This window comes from Apium graveolens, chromosome 6 (assembly GCF_009905375.1).
Source record: "Apium graveolens cultivar Ventura chromosome 6, ASM990537v1, whole genome shotgun sequence".
NCBI lineage: Eukaryota > Viridiplantae > Streptophyta > Magnoliopsida > Apiales > Apiaceae > Apium > Apium graveolens.
This window is the reverse complement of record NC_133652.1, coordinates 284,666,147-284,678,702: the sequence shown is the minus strand read 5'-3', so window position 1 is coordinate 284,678,702 and position 12,556 is coordinate 284,666,147. Positions and strand designations below refer to the sequence as shown.

The 12,556-nt window shown below is 34.5% G+C and overlaps 1 protein-coding gene across 1 annotated transcript; it reads left to right on the top strand.

The window, feature by feature from the left end:
- The first annotated feature begins 7,820 nt into the window (after window positions 1-7,820).
- LOC141666138 (putative pectinesterase/pectinesterase inhibitor 41) lies at window positions 7,821-11,842 on the top strand. Its single transcript, XM_074472133.1, has 6 exons — window positions 7,821-8,036; window positions 8,134-8,974; window positions 9,088-9,354; window positions 9,425-9,582; window positions 10,201-10,252; window positions 11,634-11,842. The coding sequence occupies exons 1-6, from the start codon at window positions 7,821-7,823 to the stop codon at window positions 11,840-11,842; spliced, it is 1,743 nt and encodes a 580-aa protein (XP_074328234.1).
- Window positions 11,843-12,556: the final 714 nt, after the last annotated feature.

Below are 12,556 nucleotides of genomic sequence, written 5' to 3'. Positions count from 1 at the left end.
CAAGGGGAACCAGATTACACAGGCATGTATGGATCATTGTAGTCTCTGTAGTACTATTTGTACTACTTGCTGTGATACTTGTGTTCTTATTAAAGAACAAAAGGCTGAAGAGAGAAGGTACAAATTTTAATTAAAATTACTTTAAAAAGTCGAAAATACATTCAAAGAATGAACTGACTTTTGGCCAGTAAAGAACTAAACTACCTTCTATATTAATCTTATTCTTTTTTGCAGAAAGGTTGAAATTCAGTTCAGAAAGTATTGCCCTAACCAAGATTGAGAGCGAAGAGTTGGAACTGCCACTAATTAGCTTTGATTTTATTGAAAAGGCGACAAATTCATTCTCCCACAACAATAAGCTTGGAGAGGGAGGTTTTGGACCTGTCTTCAAGGTAATAATATGAAACATAAACAACATATGAAGGATTCATGTTAACTGATATTCATCCATTAGTTTTATATTACTTGGATATACAGATTATTAAGTATGAGCTGAATGCTGATAATGAATGCACAGGCCGACGAGAGTGATTGCAAAAGAATAATAGATTTAGAATACCACCTCAATGCTCTATTTCTTTTGATATTTGGTTACTGCTGTATGTTTTTTCTTTTGAAATGCTAGTGTTTTCTGGTTGTAAGTGCTAGAAAAATTAGGGATTGCAATGGATACTTAATGTGATTGTGAGGCATTCTTTTTGAAGCACTCGTTATAACCAGGGAAATCAGTTATAATGGGCATACACTAAATGAGTTTGTTGCCCAAAGGACTTCTGCATATGTCAGTGAACGGGATCGGCACACTGCTGAAATGACAGTGAGGGAGACTCTTGAACTTTCAGGACGGTGTCAAGAATTTGGATTCAAGCAAGGTAAGCCTAAAGAAAATGGTGTAGATTTTGAATATATATTTATCTTTTATCTGTCGATTAGTTTCATTTTGTAAATTTTAGATCATGAATCTAACCATATAGAATTTGATACATATATGCTAATGGAACTTTTGAGAAGAGAAAAGGATCTTGGAATAGAACCTGATGATGATCTTGATACTTTCTTGAAGGTTTGTATTAGCGGTCGAAAGTTTCTTAATTAGATACTGTAGTTTCTTGTTTAAGTATATACGGTTTATGTGACACGGTGACACCACTGTATTATTTCTTCTAGTCAATTGCATTGGGAGACCAGAGAACAGGTCTAGTTGTGGATTACATTATGAAGGTAAGTAAGCGTGAATAATTTTGTTTTATATACATGCATAGATTAACCAAGCTATCAAGAACTAGACATTGGACTCAAGCTGCATTCAATCACTTACTAGACTGCTGTTTAGTTAGTGACTGAACTAATGACTTCTATGCGAACAGTTACGAGAAATTATAGCAACCATTGCTAGTTTCCAAAAAATAGTTTGTAGAGCCGTGTTTAAGGGTTTTTGAAACTATTTTTAGGTAATTAGCTAGCTACAAAGTAGCTGAACTATTTACGAAAAAAAAGCATAATTATGGATTACTTTACAAATCTATGTGCCCTGGTTTACAAATTGCCTTCTGTATATGTTTGTGGCCTCCTTTTATTTGGAAATTTTGAGAACCTAGCATGTAGTTTGTCAATCTTATTTTAAGTGAATTTTATGTGTACTTCGACTTTCTCTACAGATTGTCGGGATAAATGATTTGAAAAAGGAGGTTGACAAAAGAAGAAAAGATGAAGCTGTTACAAGTAGGACCTCCCAATATTCACCAAGAGAAACTGCGAGGAAAGGTGGTATCTTTAGAAAGCAGGACATTGACAGTCTCTTCATGGAAGTGAGCCAGGTGACACTATGGGCATTTGTTTATTTTCTATTATGTCTTGGTTTGATTTCACTTTATATTAAGAGATCCAGTTCTTTGTTTTTCTTATAATGCAGGAAGGAAAAGAATATTAACATAAGAGTGGTTGTCGATTTATTTTGAAGATTGTTTTCTCCAGATTGGGATATTGCCTATCACATGCTGTAATGATATTGCAAGGACAACATAGCTCTTGCGGAAGACGTGAAGAGAACCTGAAAAGGCTAAGTGAGCTCTGAGTAGCCAACATCAAATCCTTGTAGACTCTATATTTTCTTTAATTTGTAGTAGAAATCTTAGACTCATGAAGGCAGTGATATCAATATGCTTTTAGCTTTTGTATAACTATGTTGTTGTGATTTTCGATCATGGATTAACTTTAGAACTTTTGTTTAGATTTGCAAAGTTAATTTCATTTGATTACTTGTTATATTTTGTGTAAGACAACGCTTTTAAGAACCAAGCTTCATTAAAATATCATGTCTTTAATACTAAAACAATGCTTTCGAACACAAAACTTTGGTGCAAAATTAACTCTCACAACATTAGTAAACCATTGTCTATATAATATTAAGATATTGTATCAAAGGTATTCATGCAATACGTTTGGACAAATAAATAGTTGTATGTATCTGATCATGCCATATATTAAAATCCAAAACTGTTGTGTGTAGAAATTTATTACAAGAGTTCTACGAGCTCAATTTCATTTTTGTTGTATATCTGAATACACAACAACGTTTATACAACAATAAGTGTTGTAGGATTGGCTTTACAACGGTTTTCTGATTTTGTGAGAACCCTTGAGTAATGTCGCTTGTTACGACAAAAATAAGCAAAAAACGTTGTCTTTTCTGGATTTAATACAATGGGCTTAATCCATAATCATTGTCTGTATAATCTCAGACAATGTTCTTTAGCCGTTGTCTGATCCAACTAACAGACGGCGGCTCAATAGTCAACAAAAAATAGGGTATCAGACAACGGACATAAACCGTTGTTGAAGCTTGTTTTCCTTGTAGTGTATTGTCAATGTAAATCACCACGACTCCAGGCTTCATGTCAGTTATTTATATTAACATATTTTATAACCACACTCCTTGGCATGCTGCTATAGTAGCACCCATAAATTCAGCTTCACAAGAGGACAAAGCAACATATCTTTACTTCTGGGTACCCATGTAATCAGACTTTCATTTAAATGGAAATCCATTCCACCTGTACTCTTTTGATCCTCCACATTATAAGCCATATCACTATTAGAATATCCAGACAATAGATAGTTAAGTGTTAGCTTTGCATAAATTAGACCATACTCCAGTTTACCTCTGATATATCATAGGATATGTTTAGCTGTATTATGGTGAAGTGTAATCGGCCTCTCTATAAAATAACTTACAACACCTACTGAATAGGTTATATCGGGACGGGTATGAACCAAATACCTCAAGCCTCCTATCCTGCTTTTAAACTCCGTAGAATTGACGGGCTTTCCCTTCTCATCTTTATTGATTTACAGCTTTGGCTCCATGGGAAATTTAGCAGAATTACAGTCCTTCAGTCCAAATTTCTCGAGCAATTTTTGAGCATATGTTGTTTGCTTTAGCATCGTGAATCCCTCCTCTTGTATTACTTCAATGCCCAAATAATGTGACAACCTTCCAAGATCACTCATATCAAAAATCTCACTCATCTGTTGTTCAAATTTATTTATATTTTTGATGCTAGTTACCGAGACCAAGATATCATCTACATATACACCAATGAGTAGCACCTCCTCTCCTTCAAGTTTTGTATAAACATCCTGCTCAAATGGTCATTTTATAAAACCCATTCTCTCGACAATCTTGTTTTGCTTTGAGTACCATGCTCTCGGTGTCTGTGTCAAGCTGTACAGGGCTTTCACCGGCCTATATACCATCTGTTCTTTTCCTTCATTAATGAACCCTTCCGGTTGAGTCACATATACTGTCTCCTCCAATTTTCCATTGAGAAAAGCATACTTGACATCAAAATAATCCACTACCCAACCATTTTTTGCTGCTAAAGCTAGTAGAAATCATACTGTTTCCAGTCTGTTTACTAGTGCGAAAACTTCGTCAAAATCCACTCCCTGTCGTTGTACATACTACTTTGCGACCAACCTCGCCTTGTACTTTACGATTTCACCCTTAGTGTTTCGCTTAATTTTATACACCCACTTCAACCCAATTACTTTTTGACCTGGTGGCAATTTTACTAGCTCCCACATTTTATTTTTTTAATGGCATCAATCTTGTACTTCATTTTCAACTCCCATTCTTCATGTGAGTGACACCCCCAAAAATTTGAATGTGTGGCATATCGGGCTTCTCTCCCGTCTATGCTTCGCGAGGAGTTTTCCCTATTCGAGCTATTGTAGATAACCTATTCAGGACATATATTGAGTGCCTTACGGCCTTCCCTTACAATGTTAAAGGCAATTTTATCTCCTTCAAAAAACTGCGTGCCATGGCTACAATGGTACGATTTCTACGCACTACAACCCCGTTTTATTGAGGTGTGTAGGGTATATTAAAGTGTCGTATGATACCCATGTCCTCAAAAAATGACTTGAATTGATTAGAGCAAAACTCCCCTCCTCTATCGGTTCTTAACACCTTAATCTTGTTTTCATTTTATTTCTCAACCATCACTTTAAATTTCTTAAATGCTTCTAAGGATTCATATTTGCTTCTTAGCATATAAGTCCACATCATTCTACTAAAATCATCAACAAGAAGTAAAAAATATTTGTTACCTTGACAACAAACCTTGACAAAATACAACTACATTTACTTGATTCCATTATGAATTTATAAAGCCAATTTACAGACCTTCTAACCTTAATGAGCAGCCTTTTTTTTCATTGTACACCTATAAGTGACTACCATTGAAAATGACCTTATTTCCATTCTCCGCCATTTGTCCAAGACTGATTATATTACTACATAGTGTAGGGATAAAATAAATTTCTCGAAATTCAATTTTTTCTCCAGTTTTGCACTTTAAGATGACAGTTCCTTTCCCTTTAATGTTGACCAACGAACCATCCCCAAATTTCACTTGGCCGGTGATACTTTCATCAAACTCCTTGAACTTTGATCGCAACCCCGTCATATGGTTATTAGCTCCGTTAATCAATTACCACAAGTTGGATTTAGTTTACATCTCAGAATCTTTGCTTAATCTTTGTCCAACATCTTTCTCATTTAACAAGAGTGTTAGTTCTTTCACTTCTTTCTTTTCTAACTTAAGTAAAGCAGGTTCATCATCTTGGATTTGTGATAATTCACCTCTTATTTTGTCTCCTTATATTGTCGTGGCCTACAACAAGTTGCAGCAAAATGTCCATAGTTATGACAATTAAAACATTTACTTGTTCTCTTAGATCCTCGAAATCTGTGGTTTTGTGAACTGTCAGTCCCACCTTTACTTGTTCTCTTTAGCCATTTTCCTATCAGCCACTGAAAATAAAATGTCCTCTAGAATGGATTGATAGATGGCTACCAATGCCAACCTATCTTTCTTCTCCTCAGCTGCAACCTTTGAATCTGCAAGCTCCACTGCTTCCAAATGTTATGTGCTTGCATATTCACCTTCATCTTAAGAGACCACGTTGTGTAGTTACTCCTACTCAACACTGGATAGCTCAACGCCACCATTCCATCTTTGCTTTTATTTCCCTCCATCATAATTGTTCTTGGCATACACTTTGGAATATAACACTTGAAAGCTGTCATACCAAATGTTGTCTAACAATATAAACCCCCACACACAATTCCCAGATTTATGATCAATACACACACAAGTATTTGCATAGAAAACTCACTGCTGAACTATATAAACTTCAGTTACTTTGTACTACAGACTCGATGCATATATTGTTAAATGTAAACTACTACTCCTAAAAAATAGAAACCACTCCTACCAATACTCCACTACCTACACCTATTCAACAGATCCTAAAAATAGCTAAACAAACTAAGACTTATTCAAACTCAGACAGTAACGTTGACACCAACATTTTTCAGACACCAATACATATAAATAAAAACCACATCGAGTTTAGATTATTACCAACAGAAATGACCATATATCCTCCTGCAATATCGAAGCCCTTTGACCTATTGTAAGTATACTTCTATAGGCTTGTCAATTTCTCTCATTTTATGACTGAGATATTACCAGAATACTTATGTAGGTTTTTTTCCAAGTTTTTTAAACGTGTCATTTGTCCAATGATAGTTATCACTGTACAATATAGTTAAAGTGCTTTCACTTTTGCTCCAGGTTGTAATGTAAAAGCTATATTTAGTGGCTGTAGTAGAAGGAACTCATGTTATCAATGTGTTAACTTCCACTAAATTAGAATTTCCCAATCTGATGATAATTAGACCAGAAGGTGGTTAGTATCTAACTACTAGCTATATTTTAAATTTACTTTTTTCTTTATATATATTGGACCCAATGACATATGTTTAATATTGAATTTTCTATTTTAGACATGGGAACCTGCCTCCTTGATTTTATATGGAAATAAAAGAGAATAAAATTAAAAAAGCGAAAGACATTACGCAACTTGTCTACATATAGCTCTTATCATGTGAGTGAAACTTGCTCTTAATCTCGTAAAGCCTAGACTTTTAGTTTAAATATAAGCCTACAAATTCATCCATCTTGAGTACTAAAGGTTTTTTCAGCAAGTTTCAAAGGTGGGTAATCTGTCTCATCGATATGGTTAATATCAATGATTCTGTAACTCGCCAATCACTATTTCGGACTTTACCGAGAAAGAATTGAATATGATTATAGAGGGTGGAGCAACTCTTGTTGGTCTTCATCCATATTCCCTTCGAGTTGAAACTGTTAGAATTAAAACCCTTTTTAAAATAATAGTTTTATTATGAATAAAACATTAATGCACCGGTGGATTAAGAACAAAAGTGATAAGTAAGTGATAAGGTGGTGATGCAGCAGCTTGGTTTGAATTGTAGGAGTCACCATGCAAAGTCGGATGTGTATTAATAAATAGCGTGTTATCTATGCATAATCACTACTAGAATTCTGTCAATAGACATCGGTCCTTAGATATCGGTTGCCCAGACGACCGATGTTAAGGTTCTTTTAGACATCGGTTATTTTAAAACCGATGTTACTGCTTATATTACACATCGGTCGAGAAAATAACCGTTGTCTATAGTTATTTTTCAAAAATGAAAATGTCAGTTAGACATCGGGTTTTCATATAACTGATGTCTTTGTTTTATAGACATCAGTTGTAGTTTACAACCGTTGTCGATGATTAACTAAAAAAAATTAAAAAAAACACGCGGAAAGTTTCCCCCCTTTTATTTCCCAATTATTCCCCCCTTAACCAAAAACTAAACCCATGTTCTCTTGTATATCTCTCCTCTCAACTCTCTTCCTCTCCGGCTTCTCTCTCTTATTCTCTCTCATATCTCTCTCTGTATCTTTCTCATTCTTTCTCATATCTCTCTCTCTCTTTTCTTCTTTCTCATCTCTCTATCTGTGACCATATTTCCATAATTAAAACCCTAATTTATATCACCATCTGACATTGCAATTAATTAGGGTTCCAATTAAACACCAAATTATAGATCTTCAATTAATCAAACTCCTGCTATGAGAAACCCTAATTTCTCGACCCGGCTTGGATTAGTTGTTTAATTGGGTTTTGTTTTCTTTATCAAGATTTGTTTTTCTGTGTTCTTATTTTTTATTGGTGTTTTCAACAAGTTTTGAAATATTAGTACCCATCTCAAATTGGAGGTTTCAAAGCTTGTGGATGAGATTTACGAGAAAGTGAAGGAGAAAGCTTGGGGTAAGTAATTAAAAACTTTACTCTCAAGAAAACCTCTTTGGTCTTGATTTATGAATGTTCTATATCTCTCTTATGCATTTGACTTTTTTTTATCAAAGAGTGAGAGAATTTGAGCAAGAGGGATGTTAGCTCTAGATCATCTCGATTTGGAGGATATCAAGGTTTTGAGAGAGCGGAGTTTACATAAGATGAAGAAAATGGTCGAGAAGAGGCGACAAGGAGTTTCGTTAGGTTATGGAGAGTACATGGAGATTTATGTCTTGAAGGTGTTCTTTTCTGTTGTTAAAGCCAGTGATCGCGTTGTTTGCCAATTTTATTGTGAAAATTGGCCTTTCAAGGTATGATTATTATGTGTATCTTCGTGTTCGTAATTAATTTTATGTTTTGTGTTGTATATGATGTGTAATGCATCAAGTTTGATAGTGTATATGATGTCAATCTTCTCTTCCGAATAACAACAACGCCAAAGTGCATGGCTATGGGCGCTCATCCTTCACCAACTCCTTATCAACTGCTCGTACATTTTTGTCATTGACACAAAAATTTCTTCAGCGAAGCTCTGGTTTGACAACCGGAGCTATTGCTGGTCTTAAAGATTGTAGTTTACTAGCTGAGCTTAACGTTGATTATATATTAGAGTCTTCCACAATAATCAAGCAAGCTCAGACCTTATTTGTTTCTCAAGCAGACACTGTTCATACATTAATGATATCTATTTTAACCAATACACAAACTTGTTTAGACGGGCTTGAAGAAATTGCTTCTTCTTGGAGTTTGAAAGATAGAGTATATGTTCCTCTTGTTAATGCAACTATGTTTTATAGTGTTTCTTTATCTCTTTTCCAAACAGGCTGGGTTCCAACTACAAAAAGAGTTTTATCTCGTACTCCTAAGAGGAGAGGAGCATTTGCACACGTTAGATTCCCCTTTAAAACATCTGACAAAAATAAAGAAATTCTTCAAAAGATAGGTCGCAGACATCTTCTACAAGATGATAATGATTATATAATAGTGAGTAACATTGTTATCGTGAGTCAAGATGGAACAGGGGACTTTACAACCATCAATGACGCCTTAACTTTGGCTCCCAACAAAACTATAGCTAGTGATGGCTACTTTGTGATATATGTCATAATTGGGGTCTATGAAGAATATGTGTCCATTCCAAATAATAACAAGTACATTATGATGATTGGTGATGGAATTAACCAGACAGTAATCACTGGCAACCATAGTACTGCTGATGGTTTGGCAACTTTTAACTCTGCAATATTTGGTAAGACATTATTAATTTCTTGATTTAATTGAGTCAATTTTAACTTGTAATATTTTATACTTTGATATTATATAATACTTGTAACATATACTGATTCAATGTTGTTTATGCAGCTGTAGTGGGACAGGGATTCATAGCAGTAAATATAACATTCTGGAACACAACAGGGGCAGTAAATCACCAGGCAGTTACAATGCGAAGTAGGGCAGATATGTCAACATTCTATAGCTGCAGCTTTGAAGGGTATCAAGATACCCTGTATCCCCACTCCAATAGGCAATTCTACACAGAATGTGACATATATGGCACAGTCGACTTTATATTTGGCAACGGAGCCGCTGTGCTACAAGATTGCAACATCTATCCACATAAATTTAAATGTATTTTCAGTTTTTTTTCTTTTTATTTAGTAGATGTTGGCTGTAAATTATTCATTCAGCTCTGATACAGTGTATATTCTACAGGTGATGAAAGAAAGAGCAAAGAATAGAGTGGATGATCTACAAGGTATGTTCTGTGATCTTAAATTAGCTAGAAAAGAGAGTCGTACTAATGATGTTGCTTTATTAGAAGAACAAGTTAATCAGATGCTTGGAGAGTGGCAATCTGTACTTAATCATCCTTCTCCTGCTTCTTCTTTTTAGGTTATCACACCCACCCTCTTATATATGTATTATAGTGTTGGCTGATTGTTTTGGTTTTTGATTCCGTAATTTTTTTGTTGTTTGATCTTTGTGTGATTCGACAATTATGATAAACGGGGATTTGTGCGCGGGATAGGATAATTTAATATGTATATATGTTTTGATTAAAATTATAACTACTTTAAGTTGAATAAAAAAAACACTTTAAATATATTTTAAGGAATAAATTTTCAGGTAGTTGCAAAGGGCATGAAACAGGAAGCCTTGGCTCGACTAAGAAGAACCAAACTCAACGGATCGCTGAAGGCCACTGCTATACTTTATATGGCATGTCACAGTTCTATTTTGAGTATTATATCCATAACTTTCTTGCTGCTATTTAATTTGATTCAGAAAGTCTTAGTTTTTTAATCACAGGTTAAGATTAATATGTGTTTATAGCCAATTTTTTAATCACAGGTTACATGTCTATAATGTCGTAAAATTAGTGTTAATTTCTATAATATAGGCCAATGTCTATAATACAGTTTATAGCCTTAGAAAGTTTTTGATTCAAAAGTAATTGAGATAGTTTCTCCCCAGGATATTGTATTTACCCTTGTGCAATCTGGTGTTTGTGCTGCATTTAGTCGAGGTAATTATTTATTTAGATCTTCAGATATAAGTTAAAGCTGTCTTTGACATGAAAAAAGGTAAATGTAACATTTGAATTGTTGAATGCAGAAACCAATGCAAGGATATGCTTTATAAATGTCGTGGCAAGCCAAATGTCGGCTTCCCTCTTTTTCAGTTCGAGTCATTGAAATGGTCTAGCTTTCTCAACCCTGCTGACAACCCTGTTGTCGCACAAGGCTTGGAAAAGTTTTAGGCGAGATAGAATCTTTTTATTGATTGGAAGCATAGTAAAGAAAATTGGAGCCCGCATGAAAGGGGATGACTTGAGTACTAGAAATATGGTTGATTTTACACATTAGTTGTACTTTGTTTAGAATGATAAACATATTTGATATTAGTTGTACACATTGAGAATTTGTTGATCTTGAATTCAATTGAGTAATAATGTATATATATATATATTGGTTGAGTTTTGAGAATTAAGTTTTTTCAGTATTGTGGTTAATACATTGTCTAATATTCGATGTTAATAAAAGGATATTAGCACATCTAAACAAGGTAATAACATCAATTCAAAAATAAACACCTGATGTCTATTTATCATATTAACATCGGTTATTTAATAAACAATCGATGTCTATTGTTCAAATTGACATCGATTATTTAGAAAACAATCGATGTCTATTGTTCAAATTAACAGCGATTCTTTAAAAACAACCGATGTCTAATAGGTTTGAGACAATGATTTTTTTAATTTTAATCGATGTTAATTCATAAATATTGTTTGTGTGTTATAGTTTTAAATAGGCCTAATCGTTCTAATATTGCATTTCTGAACTTGACATAACTCAATTAGATAACAATAATGTGAATTAGACATCAGATATTTTCCAGAAACGTTGTGTAATATTACCGATGTCTATGAGAAAATATCTTTAACATCAGTCGCGAAGACATCATACATTTTTTACATAGACATCGGTTTTTAACCGATGTCTAAGGTGTTTTTTCTAGTAGTGAATAATAGCTTAAATCTTGAATATATGATGGGCTACACACATGAAGAAGCAACAAGAATAATGCTCTCCATACTATAAGAAATATAAGTTGCTCAAAGTCTTACTGCATTGTTGGCCATAATGAATATGCAGTGATTTAGGCCATGATCTCAAGTGATCCGGTTTAAGCCTATAAATAAGATATTCCAGGTTGAAGTAATATATAGAACAGAGAAGTAAATTAGCAAGAGAAAAATAGTCTCAGAGAAAATTATTGAGTTGTAGCTCGCGAGAGAGAAGAAAAAGGTTGAAGCTTGTGAGTGTGTGAAAAAACAATTTGTATCTCTTGTGCTTGAATAAAAAAACAATTAGTTGCATGTTAATTTCTATATCAAAGTCCAGTTTCGTTCTTGAAAAATGGCGAATCTGCTGCAACCCCAAATTCCAAAGTTGACGGCTCCAAATTATGCAAACTAGAGTATTTAAATGAAGGTATTACTCGGTTCCTACAACAATTAAGATATTATCAAAAGGGGTATGACGAGCCCACAGATGCAGCCGGTGAAGTAGCCCTTTCAAATGCTGAGAAGACGGTGTTAAAGGAGTCTTGAAAAAAATATAAAAGGGTGTCATACCCAATTTTTTGAGGTGTCGATGAATCCACCTTTAAAAAATTTCAAATGATAAAATGGTGACGCGTGGAAAATTTCGCAAAAATCTTTTCAAGGAGTCAAAAAAGTAAAAAAGGTGCGGCTCCAAGTCCTACATGGGGAATTCGAAAATTTGAAGATGAAGAGTTTAGAAAATATCAGTGAATATGCTATGCATTTGAAAACGGTAACAAATGAAATGAAAAGAAATGGTGAGAGTCTCAACGATGTTAGGGTCATGGAAAAACTCCTCCGCTCGCTGACCAAAAAATTTGATTACGTGGTTACTTCAATCGAGGAGTCAAAAGATTTGTCAACAATTTCTACTGGCAAGCTGGTTGGTTCAGTTCAAGCGCATGGGCAGCAGATGAACTAGTATGATAATACAATCTATTTGGAAAAGGCGTTGCAAAGTAAGGCGTCCATCGGTGATAACTCTGGTAGTAGCAGTTTTGTACGTGGAAGAGGTGGAAATCGAGGTGGCTACCGAGGTGGACGAGGTCGTGGAAGGAAGTCCTTCAATAGAGGCCAGAATACTGAAGGTTATCAACCATTTGGTCATGGTCAAAATTTCAAAGGTCGTGGAAGAGGCCGATTTCAACGAGGTGACAAATCTCAATTTTAGTGTTATAATTGTAATAAATATGGTCACTTCAGTTATGTGTGTAGATCTCT